Source organism: Manis pentadactyla, chromosome 3, assembly GCF_030020395.1.
Source record: "Manis pentadactyla isolate mManPen7 chromosome 3, mManPen7.hap1, whole genome shotgun sequence".
Classification (NCBI taxonomy): Eukaryota; Metazoa; Chordata; class Mammalia; order Pholidota; family Manidae; genus Manis; species Manis pentadactyla.
The window spans coordinates 217,023,193-217,041,609 of record NC_080021.1 but is presented as its reverse complement, the minus strand read 5'-3'; the positions used below and the strand labels follow the sequence as shown (position 1 = coordinate 217,041,609).

The 18,417-nt window shown below is 55.0% G+C and overlaps 1 protein-coding gene across 6 annotated transcripts in view; it reads left to right on the top strand.

The window, feature by feature from the left end:
* RAPGEF1 (Rap guanine nucleotide exchange factor 1) overlaps nt 1-18,417 on the top strand; it is a 130,974-nt gene that overhangs the window by 98,567 nt on the left and 13,990 nt on the right. For 4 of the 6 annotated variants that reach the window (XM_036913520.2, XM_036913518.2, XM_036913515.2 and 1 more), the window contains 2 exons: nt 14,586-14,674; nt 17,317-17,428. In XM_036913520.2, the coding sequence (XP_036769415.2) occupies nt 14,586-14,674; nt 17,317-17,428 (201 nt within the window). Of the gene's footprint in view, nt 1-11,672; nt 11,946-12,799; nt 12,893-14,585; nt 14,675-17,316; nt 17,429-18,417 lie in introns of all 6 variants that reach the window. The other 2 variants (XM_036913510.2, XM_036913502.2) reach the window with 1 other exon arrangement.

Here is an 18,417-nt window from a genome sequence, read left to right as displayed (position 1 = left end):
TGTGATGTGTGATCTGTCTGCTTCCATCAGGCTAACCTGGGCTTGTTCACACGGCAGCTAGCAGGGTTCCAAGGAAACAAATAGAAGCGTGCACAGGGCCTGAAGGGTAGGCTCAGAATAGCCACACTGTCATTTCCATTGCACTCGCTTGGTTAATTCACAAGGTCAGCCCAGATTTTGGGAACAGGGAAGCAGACCCTGCCTCTCGGTGGGAGCTGCTGCCAGATCGCATGGGAAGGGGCCTGGGTGCAGGGGAGCCTGAATGCGGCTGTTTTTGCAAACAGTTTACTTCTGAAACTTCAGGGACACTATTACTTTAGGGAGCACAGTGCTGGTTTGTTGTCTTTGCATCCATCCAAGAACCTAAATAGCCACCATTATCCCTTTAATCTGCTAAAATGAAACCAGGCAGTAGGGGAAGAACTTTGGGATGGAACCACATTTGGACGCCACTTAAGATCGGTTGACCTTCAGTCACTTGCTTACCCTTCACAGCCTGTTTCTTTCCTTTGGGATTACACTTGTCCTTGCCTCTGATTTTGTGATTGCGAGGATTAAGTAAAATCCCAGGAAACCACCAGGCACATGGTAAGCTTAGAAAGTTTATTATTGCTTTTGCTCTTAGAATCTGGATTCTAGTCTTGGTTCTGCTCTAATTCTGTGCCTGAGAATTTAAGCAAATGGCTTACCCTTCTTGGGCTTCTCTTTCTCTCCAAAACTGGCCTGGTGACTTTCAGAGACCCTTCCAAGCTCAAGTGCCCAGTGTGATCCCGTCTGGCTCCCCTCTTGGGGAGCCATCCCATGCCCAGCTTGAGGTGGCCCCGCCTGCTATGAGGTTCTTGGAAAGCGGTAGGGCCCAGCCTTTGAGAGCCCACAGCAGCCCTGCGCCTGCTACAGGAGGGCTGAGTGCCCCTTCCCCACACTGGCCCTGCCCTGGCACACAGACGCCCTCTGTTTCACTAGCAGGCCCTCCTGGCACGCTCCTTTCACATGCCATGCAGAACTTGGCCTGTGGACAATCCTAGCTCGTGACTGTTTTTCCCCTCTATGAATAGAAAGTGTGAGATATCTTAAGAAAGTGCCCACAATGTCCCCTTTGAGCAGTTTGGGGCAACGGGGCTGTCAGTGAGCTGGACTGTTTGCCACAGTGCTGATGGGAGTTTGGGAGCATTTTCATTCGGTTCAGGCATGAGGATGTCTTAGTTTTCATGCCTGGGGCACACGGGAGTCTTAAGGCATCTTGGGTCAGAAATGCTGCATTCTCAGTGCCCACTCCATGGAGGAGCCCAAGGGGTCGGCTCCTGGAGGTGCTTTACTTCACCAGGAGGACAGCCCCGTCCCCAGCCCCACATCAAGAGCCGTTTGGCCCTCTAGTATACTGAAACCCTGAGAAGCGGTGTAGGGTTGTGCTAACATGCATTCTCTGCTTACACTCTGAGCGGAGCCCAGACAGAGGGCTTTGGGTTACCAGCAGAGCAGCCCTTCATTCCCGAATGCCTTCACTCCATCGCCTCTGGGCCCGTGTCATCACCCCAGTGTGGAACTCCATGGGGGGCCACTTGGGAATACAGCAGCTGTCGAAGCTGAAGGCACCTCATGCCGTCAGTGACCTGGCACTTGTACAGGAAGATGCTAACCACTGAAAACCTCTGGAATTTGTAGAGCAGTAAACCCACCCTGACCAGTTTTAAGTGAAGTGGGTGCTAAAAAGCACTCTGTTCCCTTTCCTCGGATCCCAGGATGAGTTTGACTTAATAAGCACAGGGCATCTGCTAGTGTGGGTCAGGCAGCAAGACAGACCCAGAGGGAGTAGGAGGGCCCCAGCATCCTTGAGATGTGCTCGCAGCCTGCCAGCAGACTGAGATGAGCACAAGGGAGACAGGGACGGGGTCAGGCGGAGCTGCGGCTTGAAAGACAGTTAGGATTTCAGGGAGGTAAAAGGTGAAGGTCAGGAAAAGCAAGTCCAAGAGGTTCGTACAGAGGGGACCCGCCTGGAGGACAGGGGCTGGCAACCCTAGCATGTGTTCCAGAAGGTGGCCTCGAATGTTAGCATTGAAGGACCGTGGTCGGGGGAGAGCTGGCCAGAGGGCAGTGACGATAGCCAGCCCCACCACGTGTCCCCAGGATCAGCCAGTCACCCCTTCATTTTAGCTGAACCTGACTGCCTCCTGAGCAGGGCCCCCTGGGCCTCAGGCCAGGCTTCCCCACCACCCGCCACTGTCCCCCAGGCCTCTCCACTCCTGTTCCTGGGCAGTGGCCGCCTCCTCTTGGCAGTCTTGCGCTGGGCTCTCTTGTTTGTTGTGTGGAAGTGTTAGCACCCGGTCCACAGACCTCTGCCCCCTAGCACGTGCCGTAACCCTAGAAGACCTGGACAGCTGCACTGATAAGCACCCAAGCCTGACGTGTGGTCTCTGGGGCATTAAGACCAGTTTGGTAAAAGGTGTTTGAGGAAATAATGAGTGACCAACAGGCAGGAAAGATGTGGAAAGCTGGGGGCAGCCTCCCCAGGCCCCACAAGGCAGCTCCCCTGATCCTGTTCTGATCGCACTGGGCCTCTCAGTGTGCCCACCCTGCAGGGACACTAAGCGCGGGAGTGACGGGCCCCTGGCAGCGGCTCTGATGGGTCCCTCTGCCTGCCCCTGACTCCTCCTCAGTAGCTGTAGCCCCGGGCTGCCTGCCTGCCTCCTCCGCCCAGCTCTGGTCTCCCGAGCAGCGGCCTCTCCCCGACGTGGAATTCCTGTGGCCCACCTCCTCTTCGTGTCCCTTCTCTGACTTGCATGTTCTCTTGTTCTGAATGCTGGTGGTGTGAATCTCAAAAACTGGATTGGGTTCTTGGTCACTTTACCCTTGACCAGGGCATTTTCGAGAATCTCCTGGTCACCACTGGGGTTGCCAGGGCCCTCTGGTTTTGCAGGGTTGGGGTTCAGAAGTCACCTTCCTCTGTCCCCCACATTATTTTCTGGTATATCCGTTCTTTGCTAACTGTGAGTTACAGCTATTAACTATCACCAAGACATCTATTCAGATACTAGAAATCTGTTGAAATACGCCTTTACTTTCATGGCTTCCAGAATGATTCTGGGTAAGTAAAACTGCTAGACAACCCAGGTTTTGAGAAGAACTTGAGAAATATTCAAAATATACATCTTTTTCTTTTTTTTAGCTTTTGGGTAAAAAAGTCAAGTCTGTATCATCTTGAGGACTTCAGTTAAAGGGTGGGGTCTGTGGTGCAGCTGGGACCCCATTCCGGGCGGGTAGTGATTCCCTGGGATGCTGGACACCAGCCTTTGTACCTCAGCACTTCTCAACAGAAGGCCTGTGCTCCACAGACCCTGGTTTCTCTGCTGTGCTGTCCCCTCCCGGGGGAACCGCGGGGCCCACTCCCTGAGACCGGGCTCCGAGGTCTGCCGGCGCAGCTGTCACTTGATTGCTCACTTGCTTTTTCTTTCCCCCTGCGTGACCTCTGTGTCACCAGCCAGCCCTGAGCAGCAGCCCAGCAGTGGTCCCAGAGACAAGGCCAGTCTGACTGTTCCCAGGCCGGACAGGAACAGGGGACTGGAGGGGATGGAGCACAAAGGAGGGGTGACGGGGTATAGGGTAGGGGGAGAGGCTGGTGATAGTGCACCCAAGTGCCAAGGGGGGCACAGTGTGTCCTCCTGCTTGAGAAATAAGCCCCCACCTTCCTTGCCTCTGCCTCTTGTTTCTTTCTGATGTCATCGTACCCTCACTGGCCACCTGCCAGGGTAGAGCCAGCCCACGGGTGCCCAGGGCCGGGAAGGGGTCAGCCCCCTCGCTCCCATGCTTTGTTTTGCCGACCTACCCAGCCTCCCGGGGTTCGCTCTGCACAGCCTGTCAGCCTCGGGAGGAGGAGGCGTCCCGCCCCGGGTGGGGGAGCCCCTGTGGGCCCGGTGCTCTGCCACGCGTGCCCCTGCCCTGCTGTGGCATAGGCATCGGGGGCCTTTCCGTTTCCTTGAAGCTGTCGGTGCTCAGACTCTACCCTGTTTGGGGGCGTGACTTCAGAGTAGTTTATAGGTACAGGCATCTCGCTGGCGTCGGGGCTCCCTGGGCTGCAGAAGGAGATCCCCAGTCTCCCAGCACAGCACGTTCATTTGGTCTTGCCCCTCCAGGCCCCTCTGCTCCCCATCCTGCTTGTTCCTGGACGTGCTTCCACCATCCACCTGAATTGCCCAGGTGAGAACCAAGGTGTCATCTTTCCTCCCCCACCACACAGACACCACGTCCACGTGTGACATGTACACCTTGGGCTGGTCCTCTGCTCACCCACCCACGGCCTCTCCTTGCCCCGACTCCTGGCGTGGCCACCATGTGGCCTTCCTGCGTCCGTGTCCTCTTCTCAGCACTAGTCAGACTAAAGCATCACCTCATCACTGCACAACCAGGTCCAGCATTCCCTGCATCTTCTGAGGCCTTGCTGGCTTCTGCAAACCCGTCCCTACGGACATGGCCTGTGCCCCCCACTTCCTCCTGGCACCACCTCTCATCACATACTTGCTTTTCCTGCCCCCACCTTCCAGACTTCCCCTATCACCTTCCTACCATGGTTTTCCCTTACTTGCTGTTTGGACCTGAACATGCCGTCCCCGGCTCCCCAGCCTCCACGTGCTCATTTGTGCAGTGGGGGCATGACAGTCAGTGGAGATTAAAGGGAACACATGTGTAAAGCATGTGACGTAGTGCAAGACACACGCTCAGCACTTAATACAACAGGGAGGTATTCTTTTTATTACCACACTGTCTGTAACATTCAGGTTCTTTTTTCCAAGGTGTGAGTCCTTCGAGGGCATGGCCTGGGCTTTTAGGTGCTGGCAGCCCAGGTACAGTGGCTCAGGGCGGAGCCAGCTGAGGTGTTCTGTGACCCCGAGAGGACCTTGACTCACCCAGAAGAAGGGGGGCCTCTAGCTTGCCTCCCTCTGCCCACCATTGTGTCTGTCTTTCCCTGCTTCCCCACGTGTCATCACAGCGGCCCAACACTGAGTTGTCACCGGAGCCCTTCTATCCCCATGAATCACACTGGTCCCAGGCTGTGGCCAGAAACCCACCTTCTTCCTCATTTTCCTTGTCTGCTGCCCCAGGAGGCTCTGGCTGCGGGCTGTCTGGCCTGCGGGTTACACAGGTAGTTCCCGTCCGCTGGGCCCTCGAAGTCGGGTGGGCTCCTCGAGTGTGTTCACCTGTGCTTTTCCACTCTCCAGAAAGACCCCGGGCATGGGGCAGCCGGTGCCACCTCTACAGTGTGAAGTCTAGAATCAGTCCCGTGGTGAGCTGTGACAGCCTTGGAAGGAGGTTTGCACAGACCAGCACCCTGTCCAGGTTTCTGGAAAGGCCCCCGACGCCTACACCACAGCAGGGCAGGGGCATGCGTGGCAGACTCTCGGGACAGTGTAGAGCCCACCCTGGTCTAAAGCCCCAGTCTTGGAGGGGGTGGCTGCCACCCAAGCCCAGGAGCCTGCCTTGCCTGCTGTAAGGGCCGGGCAGCCAGGGCCATGCCAGGAGGCGGGGCTCGGAGTAGCCTGGCAGGAGGGCCAGAGCTCGCAGGTCCTCGCCTTGGGGGTTTCCGGAAGCAACCATTGTGACTCGGCCGTTTCTGCCCATAACATCTGCAGACTGCTGATGTGTCTTTGCCGATGCTCGTGGCATCTGGGGTGGTTGGTGCTTGGGGACTTGGTGCCACACCTTGCTTGGCGTGCTCCTGACTCTGGCCAACAGTCCGGCCAGTCAGGTACCAAAGGAGCCCCTTGGTCCTTGTGCAGACCTTGTAGGGCCATGAAGCCTAAGGCTGCTGTCGCCATTGCTCTCGTGTTTCAGGCTCCTTGTCTGCTTGCCAGGGGCCCTCCCTGCTCTGTAATGGGGTGCTTGCCCCATTCTAGAGATGAGGAAACCAGGGGAGAGAAGCCGAGCCCTCTGCTCAGTTTTGAGTTTCAGCTAAGGGTAGAATCCAGGTCCCCATCGTGAAAAATAGAGTGTTAGGTCGCCGTGCATGCACTGCTCAGCTGCCAGTCAATACTGCAGCCGGGGAGGCGGAGCAGACGGGACAGTCCACGTGGAGGCCCGACACGGAGGTGTGTTTCTGTCCTTCACTGTTCTGGCATGTTGCAGGGCGTAGCCACGGGCTCTAAACAGTTCTAAAAATAAGTATAAATAGAGCCTCTGCTGAGCTGTTTAAATCCAAACTGAATAAAAATAGTTCAGGCAGATTTCTAGAACTCAATTCAGATCATTTTTGAAGATGGACTAAATCTTTATATAAAGAGTTGATGCTGTTAAGGTCAATATTTAGTGACTAAGCACAGCATTCTAAAATGTGTTAGAGGTTTTTACCAGAACATAATTAGCCATGAAACCATTGGCCAGAATTGGAGTGTTTCCAAGGAAGATCTTGTGATTCAGGTTGCAACAGTGTCGAATGAGAGGAAACTTATTAAATATCTCCTTTCACCCATCCTCCTGAAATTCTCCCAAACCGGACACTTGAATTCTTTTATACCCTTTGTTGTAAATACAAATGAGAATTTTTCAGTTGGTTTTTAAAACAGTCTGCACCAAGAAGTTTATTCGAGAAGATGTTTTTGGCTGCACCACGACGCTGATGCTGCCTTTGATAAGAGGCGTGTGATCTCATTCACACAGCAGGTCCCACGGAAGTGCCTCCCTTGCCAGAAGCAGAGAGATTAACCTTTTAGGAGCTTGTGGCACTGGCCTCAGAATCTGCCACTTAGCTCTGGGAACTCATCTTGGACAATACGTAAAAGTAGTTGTTACCAATGAACACAGGGCATCAAAGCAGGAAGTTGCCCGAGGCTCTAAGGTATATCCAAAGGAAGGCTTTCAGAACCACGGAGTTCCTGGGGCCAGCAAGGAGGCGGGAGACAAAGCCTGCGGTCTTCCCTCCAGTTTGCCACACGGAGTGACAATATTTTCAAGGGTCTTCCTGCTGACCTAGGAGTGAGCGGGTCCCGTCTCTCGAGAATCAAATCAGACGTGCTTCTCTCCAGACTTCTTCCCCGGAAATCGTGGAGAGTGTTGTGCAGGGCTGAAGCCTGACTTCCTTCCAAGAGAAGTAGCCTAGGCGCCACAGCGCATTAACACTCGCATCCCTAGTTGAAGGAAGTGTGCTCTGGGCCCGGCACCAGTGCGGAGCTGTGGTTCCCATTGACTCCCTGCAGGGGAAGGAAGCCCGGACCGCACTGGAACAGCAACTTCCCTTGAGTGTTTTCTCACAAATGATGGATAAAAATGTAAGCCTGAAAAACAGCTGTCTAATAGCTTATCTGTTTTGCTAAGTAGTGTCCAAAAAACACTGAAGTCATAGCCTTGCTTGAGCTGAGTACGCGGTGGTGACCAGCCTCTGGCAACCTCTGTACCTCCCAGACACTTCGCCAGAACTATGTGCATTCACTCAAATGATTTCATTTCCCCACAACTGGTAGTCGAAAGTTCTCCACAGCTTGGAGCTCAAGTCACAGTGGAACAGCAGTGACATCAGGTCCTGTGGCCGCCCTCTGCTGCTGGCACACAGTCTCCCTGATAGAGTTCAGTGGAACGTCTGTTATGTTGGGGAACTGGAACTTTTCCTTTAAGATCTGCTTTCCATGCCAACACGACACAGGGCCCACGCCTAGTCCATTTGTACCAGGACTATACTAGGAAGTGTGGAAACCTGGCGCCTGGCCAGCTTTGGGTGGCTTTGTTTTTTAGCGTGTGAATGGCCACATGCTAACGTAGGAGGTTGCCAGCCTCCGCATCCTTTCCACCCAAAAGACTCTTGATGGTTCTTTAAAAGATACATTTTCTAAAGAGCAGATTTCTCGTTCCCGCAGGTCTGAGGGCAGGTCTTTGGTCTGTGCCCGGCATAATGTCAAGCTTCAGCGCTGGCTTTGGCACTCTGGCTGTCACAACACACCCAGAGAAGGAGCTCTCCAAGCAGTCGTGGTGGTCGTACCTGCAGAGAGCCGTACGATTGCAGCGTTAGGGCCTGTCACATACCTGCAATATTCGGTGTGATACAGGCATCCCCAGGCGTCCTGTACGGGACGTGCCATGTGTTACTAGGTCTGCCGCCTCCACTTCCAGCCACTTCTTCATCTTTGTCATGAGAATCATAACAGCACTTGGTGTCAATTAAATAAGGGGATTCATGCAAAACGCATAACACGTCATCTGACCAGCAGGAAGCAGCCAGTAAGAGTAGCGGTCATCATCACAAGGTGGCCCTTGATGGCACTCGGACTGCTGTGACCGAGGCTGGGAGCGGGGGCCAGGCACCCCTCTCCTAGCTGCTCTCCCCTTCTGAGGAACTTGCTCTGGTATGCCTACATCTTCTGCAGAAATCTGCCATTTCCAGACAGGCAGCCCCTCATGTTAAATCCTCAGCCCAAACAGTCTCACTCTGGCTATAAATAAAAATTCCTGCCACGGAGAGCACAGCAGCTCTGCCAGAAGCAAAGCCGGGCACCAGCCAGATCCTAAAATAAATTCCAGGCTGCAGGGTGTTTCTGTTGAGTGGCCAGCCCTGCTTTCTCCCTGCCCGTACGAATGGATGTGATCTTCAGGGGCCTGAAAATAGTTCTCTGGGCTATCAGTAGGGACCAGACTGGTTGAAAATGTATGAAAATGAGCCTTAGTGCAGCCCTGGCTTTGCAGAGCCACTTCCCCACCCCAGGGGCACCATGTGTGTGTGGTGATTAGCAATCTTTGCACCTCTCCGCCCCCTGGAAGGTACTTTTTAAGCTTGGCTCCTGTCCCAGCATGACTGCATAGCTTGAATACCAGAGCTGCTACAGGCTTGGAACTGCTGTGGAGGGAAAGGGCGGGCAGCCAGATGCTTTGTCCAAGATGTAGCCTCCTTCCTTCCTTCTTGGTGGCTGCCCCTGGCCTCTGCAGTCCACACATGCCCCTGGCAGCATCCCTGAGCCTCCTTCCCCAGGCTCCCTCTGCGGACCTGCACCAGGCAGTGGGCAAAGCTTGCCTGCTCCCCTTCCACACTGAAAACCACAATGCCACTGTGCGCCAGGCAATATTCTAGGCACTTCAGTAACATTAGAATCAATTCTTAAGCATTCCTTCAATCCAGCAAATACGTATTGGACCCCTATTAAATGCCTCGGCTCTGTTTGAGTAGTTGGCGAGCAAGGGAAGGCAGCTGACATTGTGTGCTCGTCACATGCCAGCAGGGTGCTGAGGACTTACAGGACCTCATTTCAGTAAATCCACGGGGAGACCCTGTGACAGAAGGATTGTTTTCATCCTCATTTCAAAGATGAACCAAGGTGCAGGAACTTAGGTCACTTGCCCAAAGTCCCAGGTAGAAATCACCCAGCACCCCAGCCCAAGCCTGTGTGACTTGAGAACGAGCCCTCTCGGCAGTCACCCTTGTACCATCTCCCAGAGACATGTGCATTGTGATCTAGGAAGGAAGGTACTATCTGGTGTCTAGGGTGCAGACTCCCAAACCTGATACAGCTCAGGGTCACCCAAAACCATTTCCACAGATGGAAGTCAGATGCTCAGTTGTTGCAGGGCCTGCTCACATACCAAGTGAGTTTGCATTCAGGCCGCTGTAATGAAATCCCACTGACAGAGTAGCATACAAACAACGGAATTTATTCCTCCCAGCTCTGGAGACTGGAAGTCCGTGGTCAGGGTGCCAGCATGGCCGGGTGAGGGCCCTCTCCCAGCACAGACTTTTCGTTGTGCTCTCACCTGGTAGGAGGACAAGGCCTCTCTCTGGACTCCCTTTTATAAGATACTGACCCCATTTACATGAGTTCTTTAGCACCTCCCAAAGGCCCTGCCTCCTAATACCATCATCTTTGGGAGTTAGGATTTTGGTATTTTGGGTGAACATAGCAGCATTGCATGAATTTAGGCTAATTGTGCTCAGGGACACAGGATTGGCAGCTATTAGCAAGTCTGGTGGGAGGAGCCTCTGGCAGACCCGGGCCCCGGGCTCCTGCATGAGGCTGACACCACAGTCTGAAACAGCACCGTGGGGTCTCGGAGGGGCCTCCCAGGAGGCTGGACCAGCCCTTGGCCATGCTTCCCACTCACTGTCTTCTCCAGGGATCTTCCCACCAGTGAGGCAGTGTGGGGAGCTTCCTCCAGAGATGAAATGGAAAATCCCAAAGGCCAAACTACTCTCATCCCCAGCAGGGCCCAGGATGAGGTCCTCCAGGCCTGAGCGGTGGCTATGAAAGAGCAGCTGAACCGTGGCGCGTGGTTGGTGAGGGCACAGTGGTGCTCAGACCCCACAGCCCTTGCGAGGAGAGCAGTTGAACTGGGGTTTGCTCATCCAGCTCGTATACAACGGAGGATGTGAATGAAACTTCACTTCCGGGAGGAATCCAAGCCTTCAGTGCCGCCTGGTCAGAACGTGCACATGGCACTCACACTAACTCATGTGATCACGAGCAAGGGCTGGCCTGGAGTTTGTGAGTTACTTGGGGAGATTCAGTGTATAGAACTAAGTAGGTGGCTAGGGCATGTGTCCTGGGGCTCATGTAAAACAACAACCAGTGTTGCTCCCACAGACGAGAGGCCTTGGCCTCCTGGAGGAGGGAAAAGGAGCTTTAGACTCGGATCAGCACAGCCAGGAGGGGCCAGACTGGCAGCAGGTTATCGTGGAGCTTTGCAGAACAGACCCGCTTAAGAGTATGCATGACTTCAACCTTCTGTTAGTTGGAAATTTCGTTTGTCTTCCTTTTGCTTATCCACAGGTTCTGAAAATGCAGTGCCAAAACGCAGAGAACATGCGAGTTAGTGATTGCATGTCTGTGTTGGGTTTGACTTCTCTCAAGTTCCAGCGTCCTTAGCGGGCAGGCGAGCCCAGCAAGGACTTGAGACCCAGTCATTCTGCCCACTGTCCCATTGCCCCTGACAGCGGCACATGGACAGGCCCTTTACTGGATGTGATGGCACCATCAGGTTCCGAGCCTGGTGGCCACCGGCCCTGAGCGCCTCTGGCACTACCGCAGTACCCAGGCCTGGAGAGGTGCCGGGCCCCAGGAAGCCCGGCGTTCGCCGTCACTTCTCAGCCTGGCCTCAGACTTGCCTCTCTTGATGAGAATTTGGGAGTGTGTAGCCTGGCATCTCTCTAAGGAGGCATCACAAGATCACACACGGGTTTAAAAAAAAAGAAAAGATGGCGTAGAAAGGGAACTCAGAAAATTTTAGTATTTTGATAGCACTGTTCTTCAAGCCGTTTTAAAGGCTTATGCCCTTCCCTTGCAAAATGATTTGAGGTGGATTACAGTGTCTAAAAGGCTGCATTGTTTGACTTCCAAGGAATAAAACCAAAGAGATTCATCCAAAAGATTCAAAATGAGTAAACATGACCAGGTGTCTGCACACAAGACACCTGAAAAGACAAAAGGCGTAGGCTGGGCGGTGTGGGTTTCATTCTGACAGCCGAGCGGGGCCGCCATGCAGCGCATGGTTTGGCCCTTCTGCGGGTGACCCCAGTCCCCCTGCCCAGACCCTGGAAGTGTGCCCTGGGTTGGGAGGGGCCCAGGCCGGAGGCCCGTCAGGTTGGTTCAACCACCAAACTTACTGGGAACAGGCTGTCGTGGTTAGACCAAGTGAATCTAATTACTTTTTCTTTTGTCTGTTTTCTTCCCATCCTCCCGTTTTTGTGTCTGTTTCCCTCTTTGACTCTGTAGTATAAGTCTGTGTTTAGGTCCTACTCCCAGGACTTCGTGCCTCACAGCCAAGCTTCCGCTCGGCCTTTCCTCCCGCCCACCTCCTCTTCCTCTGCACATTTCCCACCTGTGCACCAGTCTCAGAGCTCTGACTTAGCGGTGCCGACCGTAGCCAGCCCGCCGCCCAGCGCCGCGGACGGGCCTCTTTCATCTTCTCAGGAGAGCGCCTTGCATGGGGACACTGTCTGCCTTCCTTCCGAAACCTCTTTCACTGACTCGCCCCAGACGCCTTCGGTGAGAACTCAGCACACACGCCTCCACGCAGGGCTGCGCACATAAGACGGTGGTTCTCTTGGGCCAGTCAGCTGCCTCCCTTGCCTCCCAGCCAGGTCTGCCGGCGGCGTGTGCTGGCAGGTGGCGTGGCTCGATCGAGGTCTGTACAAAGTTCCCATCACACTAGGATCTGGTTTTCCAAAAATGGACTAGCGACCAACTTAAAGCCAGTTAGTTATCGTAAGTATGAGGTAGGTAGCACTGCTGGCTTTCTGGTGGTGGTTTGTTTTCAGAGAGAGACAAATGCCTTTGCAGGAAGGGTCCAGGCAGAGGTCTCCGAAGCAGCTACGGCAGTCCCACGTATATCCGCATGTGGTCTGAGGGCTCTCCTGCCCCACTCAGCTGAAGGCAGCGCTCCATCAGCCCGGGAAGGGCTGCCTTGCAAGTTGGCGGGGACACGGTCAGGTTGGCGAGGCAGGGCCACCGCAGGCAAGCAGGTCGAATTGTCTTGATGTGTGCCTTTGTCCCCTTGATCACCTCCCCCCACACTGGGGACCCCCCGCAGCCCCCACTACAGCAGACGGGAAGGAGGACACCTCCTCAGGACAGTTTGAAAGGCCCTCAGCATCTTTGGAGGGGAGCCAGCAGGAAACACAGGTGCCCTGCAGCCTACGTTGCAAGAGGTGGCCAGAGCAGCCTTGTTCCCTGGCCCTGGAGAAGAGCTTTCCGAGGCGAGCTGCGTGCACGCTGCCGCCACCCCTTCCTCATGAAAGGAGCGTCCTGTCCAGGCCCGCCAGGCAGGCCGCCCACTCTGAGCTGCGAGGGCTGGTAGAGGGCCTGTCACATGTGCGTTCCTCTCATCCTGTCTCCCCCAGAGCGAGATCGCCAGTGAGGAAGCTGGGGAGGGTGAATACGTCAATCTGTACTCCTCTGGCCAGAGCAGCGAGGAGCTGGCCCCCTCTCGAGGAGTAAGTAACCTCAGGGCGGCCTCGTGCATGTGGCCTGGCCTGGCAGGGTTGGGCCCCTGCTTCTGTGGCTGAGCCTCCCAGTCACTAGGTGTCACTAGGAGATTGGCCCCTGCAGCCTTGCCAGGGCCCAGCTCGGCCCTGCTGGAGAGGACGCTGCTCCCAGTGGAGTCTGCCCTTTGCTTTGGCTTCGTGTGTGTGGCACTCCTCAAGCCTGGCCAGATGGTCTTTCTGGAAATCTATGGAAGCAGCCTGACGTTGGCATGGCCAGGGGTCCGGTTACTCCAGGGATTTCGTCTCCTCTTCCAGTGTTGAGGTCCATCTCCATCCCTCACCCAGAGGAGGGCTCTCTGCTTCCTCCCCAGCACGCCCTTCCCCCAGGTGCCTGCTTCCAGGGACGCTGGGTGAGCCTGGCTGGAGCCCGTGCTGTGTGTGTGCACAACTCCCTCCTCCCTGAGGGGAGAGCTGCCTGACAGCGTCACCTCGCTTCAGTGCAGTCCCCGCTGGACACAGTCAAGGCGCAGCAGTGCTGCTGCGCAGCTGCCGCAGAGCATAAGCAAGTTAAAAAGCTCCAGAAGTAGCCCTCCCTCACCATCCCGTGTGGAGCAGGCCCCTTAAGGGGAGGCGCCGTGAGGACTCCCTGGTGATCACCTCAAAGGGCCCAGCCCATTAGAAGCATGGCCACCCCAGTTTAGATGGCCCCCAAGGGGATCCCCACAGGATCTTAGGTCCAGGCAAGTCAAGCCCCCCTTCGGGCATTAGCAAGTCATAGAACGCTGTGGAATTTTCTCTCCAGTGGGATTTGACCATGTCCACGGGAGCTAAGCTCTTTCTCCCCAGGGTCCCCATCTCACGTGTCCGCTCTGGCGGCCTGTGCCCTCGGCGTCTCCCAGTTCAGCGGGCTGGCCCTCCCCGGCCCCGCCCATCTCCCGTGGCCACATCTGTTGCTGACTGTCACCTGGAAGCGCTGTTTGTGATATCCCTTGTCTGTCATGGCCCCCGTGGCAAACCCGGGATGCTGGAGGGCTGCGTGGTCACTGAGTGGTGGGGGCCTGGATGCCCAGGCAGAGGCGAGGCCGCGGGAGGAGGCGGCGGCTGCTAGACCCTGGGGAACCATGACTGGGAAGCAACGGAGCACCACAGTCCCTTCACCAGGAAGTCAGTACGGGTTTGCCGCCAACCAGGAGGGCACGGTGGCTAGGGACAAGGCTTGGAGATGGACAGCCCTGGGTGTGAGTCCAGGCTGCAGCCTCGAGCGTGTGGCTGTGGGCAGGCCTTCCACTCCTCCCGGGTGTGAACAGGCATGAACGGGCTGGTGCTGCCAGCTCGTGGAACGGGCTTCCGTAAAGGCTGAGCGACAGGAGGTGTGCGAAGCCCTCAGCACTGAGCCTGGACAAGCTGTAGAGACTGGGACAGTCCTTGCTCCCGAGACGTGGTTGGAATGGCATCGTGTGGGCTGGCAGCTAGTATAAGTTCTAAGTAGTGGTGCCTTTCAGTCTTCCCAAAGGCGAGATGTAGTCTGAAGAGGGCCTGTGCTTCCTGTGCAGTCACCGGCACTCACCGTTAACTTGTTGACACCTTGGGTTGCTCCACGGGGACTGGCACTCAGGAGCCACTTACAGGCAGACATGTCGGGGAGCAGTTCAGCCCCAGTGTGGGGCACCTGTCTCAGCCCGGCCCTGGCTTCTCCTTGCAGGAATCACCAGCCGTGAGAGCTGGGCATCCCGGAGGCCCCTCGTCAGCCAGCAGTGCATCTGGGAAGGAAAGCAGAGACGGCGGGGAAAGGTAGGGAGCACCCGCCACAGACTTTGGCCCCCAGCATCCCGAGTCCGACCCCTGGCTGCTGGGGCTGCTCTGCCAGCCAGCACACCAGGCCTGTGCTGTATGGTTACACTCTTCCTTCTGATTCTCAAAGTTATACATGCCCAGGGTAGGAAACGCAGCAAATACAGAGAAGTGTAAAACAAGAAAACACCATAACCTCCTCCAAGGCCCCATTCTGATATGCACTCTGCTACTGCTTGTTGATTACCTGCACGCATACTGCCCACCTTACAAAGTCACCCACAATGGGCTTTTCTGTTTCACATCCTCGGCCAGCCTCCCTTGGACTCTTCCAAATTCAAGTGCCATAAGGGATTATGAATGATCCCCCCAAACTTTTTATTGTGAGTTTCTAGGTGTGGCATGTATACTGTATTGTTAAACCATGTAAGAGTAAGTTACAGACATGGCACTCAGCCCCTAAATACTTTAGTGTGCCTCCTAAAAAATGTTAAAAGCCATCATCACACCTAAGAAAATCAGTAACAGATTCCCTCATATCATCTGGTAACGCGAGCCATCTTCCAGTCCCCTGGTTGTGCCTTAAATGCCTTGTATAGCTTGTTGTTTTGGAACTAGGATCAATCAGGAGGCATCACTGCATTTTAGTTGTATGTCTGCTTATAATCTTCTATAATATTTTGACTTATTAGCATAAATCAACCTGACCAGGGTCAAAACTATGTGGGCAGTTTCTCCAGTGGCACTTGATGCCACACACGGGCCTGAAGACCAGCTCTGCCAGGTCCATGTGGACTTCACCGTCCTTGTGAAACGGTCCACACATTCCGCTCTTCTTGCCCCTGTAGGCCAAGGTTCAGAGCTCTGGGGTCCTGGGTACAGAGCTAAGCAGTGCCACTTTTCCTTGTCAAGACAAAGCATAAATGGTTGAATTGGTGTAAAAACAGCAAATGGCAGAAAAAAAGTGAGAAAGCATTCTGCAGGGCCAGTTGAAGATAGCCGCCTGCTGGCTTGGCCACTCCTTGGCCCGTCCACATGGAGCCTGCCTGATTCGTCTGCCCGGACTCCGGTCTCCCCAGTCTGAAGCAGGGGATGATGGGTTTTCTAGTTGAACACCTAGTAGCCAAGAGTGTCTGTGCCAAGTGATAGCCCCTTATGGATCCTGTCTCTGGCACCACTGGACCTGAGAGGCTCATTTTTCAAAGCTCCAGATGGCCCTTGTGACAGAGGCAGGAAGATGAGCGCACTGCTGTTAGAAGCAGTTTCCACGAAGGCCAGACGGCAGGCTGGACGCTGGTGAGGTGCGCGGCAGGGGCTCCTCCCGAGGCTGCACGTGGCTGTGCTCTGGCCCATCTGCGTCATCTCTCTGAAGGCACTGTTTTGTTTTTTTCAGCAATGGCTCTCATGAGAGTCAGCCTCACACACACACACAAACATTTTTTTATTAAGGTATCATTGATACACACTCTTACGAAGGTTTCACATGAAAGCCATTGTGGTTACTACATTCACCCTTATTATGAAGTTCCCCCCAATTGCAGTCACTGTCCATCAGTGTAGTGAGATGCCACAGAGTCACTACTTGTCTTCTCTGTGCTACACTGTCTTCCCCGTGACCACCCCCACACACCATGTGTACTAATCATAATACCCCTCAGTCCCCTTCTCACTCCTTCCCCTTTAGTAACTGCTAGTCCCTTCTTGGAGTCTGTGAGTCTGCTACTGTTTTGTTCCTTCAGTTTTGCTTCGTTTGTTACACTCCATGAAGAGGGAAATCATTTGGTATTTGTCTTTCTCCATGAAGGCACTGAGTTTTATGTATCAGTTCCCTACCATTAGAAATGTGGCCTATACCACAAGACCAGCAGTGCTTAAGGTTCATCATGAGAATCAGAAGAATAAATTGGGTATGTGGGAGAAAATGCTAGGGGGCAGCAAGGTGTCTGCAGACCAGCGCCCATCCACCCCAGGGTTCCCCCCGCCGCCCCCATGCTCCTCTGCTGGGTGGCCCTCTCCTTCTTCCCTGACACCAGCCAGCTCCTACTCAGCACTTGAAGGCTCCGCTTCTCTGTCCTTCCTCAGGGGGCCTTCCCACTCTTTAGACTGAGCGAAGTCCCCCAGCTGATGTAATGTCTGTTTAACTGCTCTAACATCTGCCTCCTGCTGGGCCCAGCACCCCAAGGACCAGGGCCAGTCCTCGGTTCCCATTCCTCCTCAGCCCTGAGATGTGGCCCTGGGAACAGACTGGGGGGTGGCATTAGAATCCATCCTCACCGCCCACCCACTGGCCCTTTTGCTGTTCCTCTCCAAGAATACTTACTGTGCAAATGGTGGACCTTGGCAAAGAATGACTAAGACTGTCACTGAAATAGCTCAATGGAACCTTCTCAGTCTTCTTGCTTACTCCCTTCATTTAGAGAAGGAGATGTCCTGAGGTCACACGGCTCCTCAGCAGCAAAGCTAGAAGTTCCTTTTCATCCTGGCTTCTGTCCACCACTCAGGGCCCCTGCACTGGGGGTAGGAATCGGGTCTGGGGTTCCTACTGCAGCTGCGATTCAAGGAAGATGTGTTTATGGGGCTACAATACCTCAGGAGCCCAGTGCCTGTTTGATGATTGCAACACAAACCACTTCTCCCTCTAGGGCCCCAAAGTCACCAGATGCCCCAGAGTCAGCTCAGTTGGAGGAGGAAGTGGATGAGCTGTCCCTCATCGACCACAGTGAAATCATGGCGCGGCTGACGCTCAAGCAGGAGGTGAGCGTCTCCCAGGCCTTAGCTGTGTGCGAAGGCCGGCCCGCAGAGAGGGGGTCTTCAGGGAGAATGTGGCCTGAAGGGCCTCAAAAAGAAAGAGCCTCAAGCTGGCCGCCCTGGGCTGTGGGCTGTGTGCACCGCGTTTCTTCTGGCCCAGTGCCCGGGCCGCCGTGGGTGCCAAAGATACGGGCGGATGGACACATCACAGGAGAGGCACGCTGTCCCCTCCTCTGACACTTCCTAAGTGATCTTGGTCAAGTCACATCACATCTCCAAGCCCCAAAGAGGGGACTCTGGAGGGGTTGTGAGAATGAAATCCATGTGGGGTGCTCAACACAGTGCCTGCAGGGTGAGCCCTCATCAGTGAAAGATGCCCGCAGGGTCATTGGCAGGATGACCCCCCTGGAGTTCCAGCACGGGAGGCACAGGCTAACGGGGGCGTCAGGCCTGGCCGCTTTGACTGCCCTCCCGGGCTCTGTCAGGAGAGCTTCGTTGGTGAAAACAGTGCCCAGACCGATCACACACACAGGAGATGACCTGAAAGAGGTTTTGTCTCCCTTCTGCCGTGAGATGCCACAAACACAGAGGAACGGCTTAACGTAACTCCCTGACCCAGCCCCGAGGCAGTGCCCACTTCTGGGCTCTGACCCAGTGGCAGGGCCCACAGATGTGCAGGCAGGCAGGCAGAGGAGCTGGCTAGCCCCTCTGCACAGAGAAATGATGCTCTGTGACCCTGGCTGGAAATTTCTTGTGAAAAACCAGTCATGGGCGTATCTGCCTGCAGCCTTAGCTAGAAATCCAGCACACTTGGAGGACTTGAGTCCAGGGGTAAGAGCCCTGGAGCCCTGAAGAGGCAGGTGCGTCTCAGAGTAAACATGGCAGACACAAGGAGGCCGCTCCTGCAGGATTGTAGAGTAAGGGGGTGCGGGGCCTGCTGGCATGCAGCCCGGGCCCCCATCCCTGGCCCTGACCACAGCTGTTTTTGGCTCCAG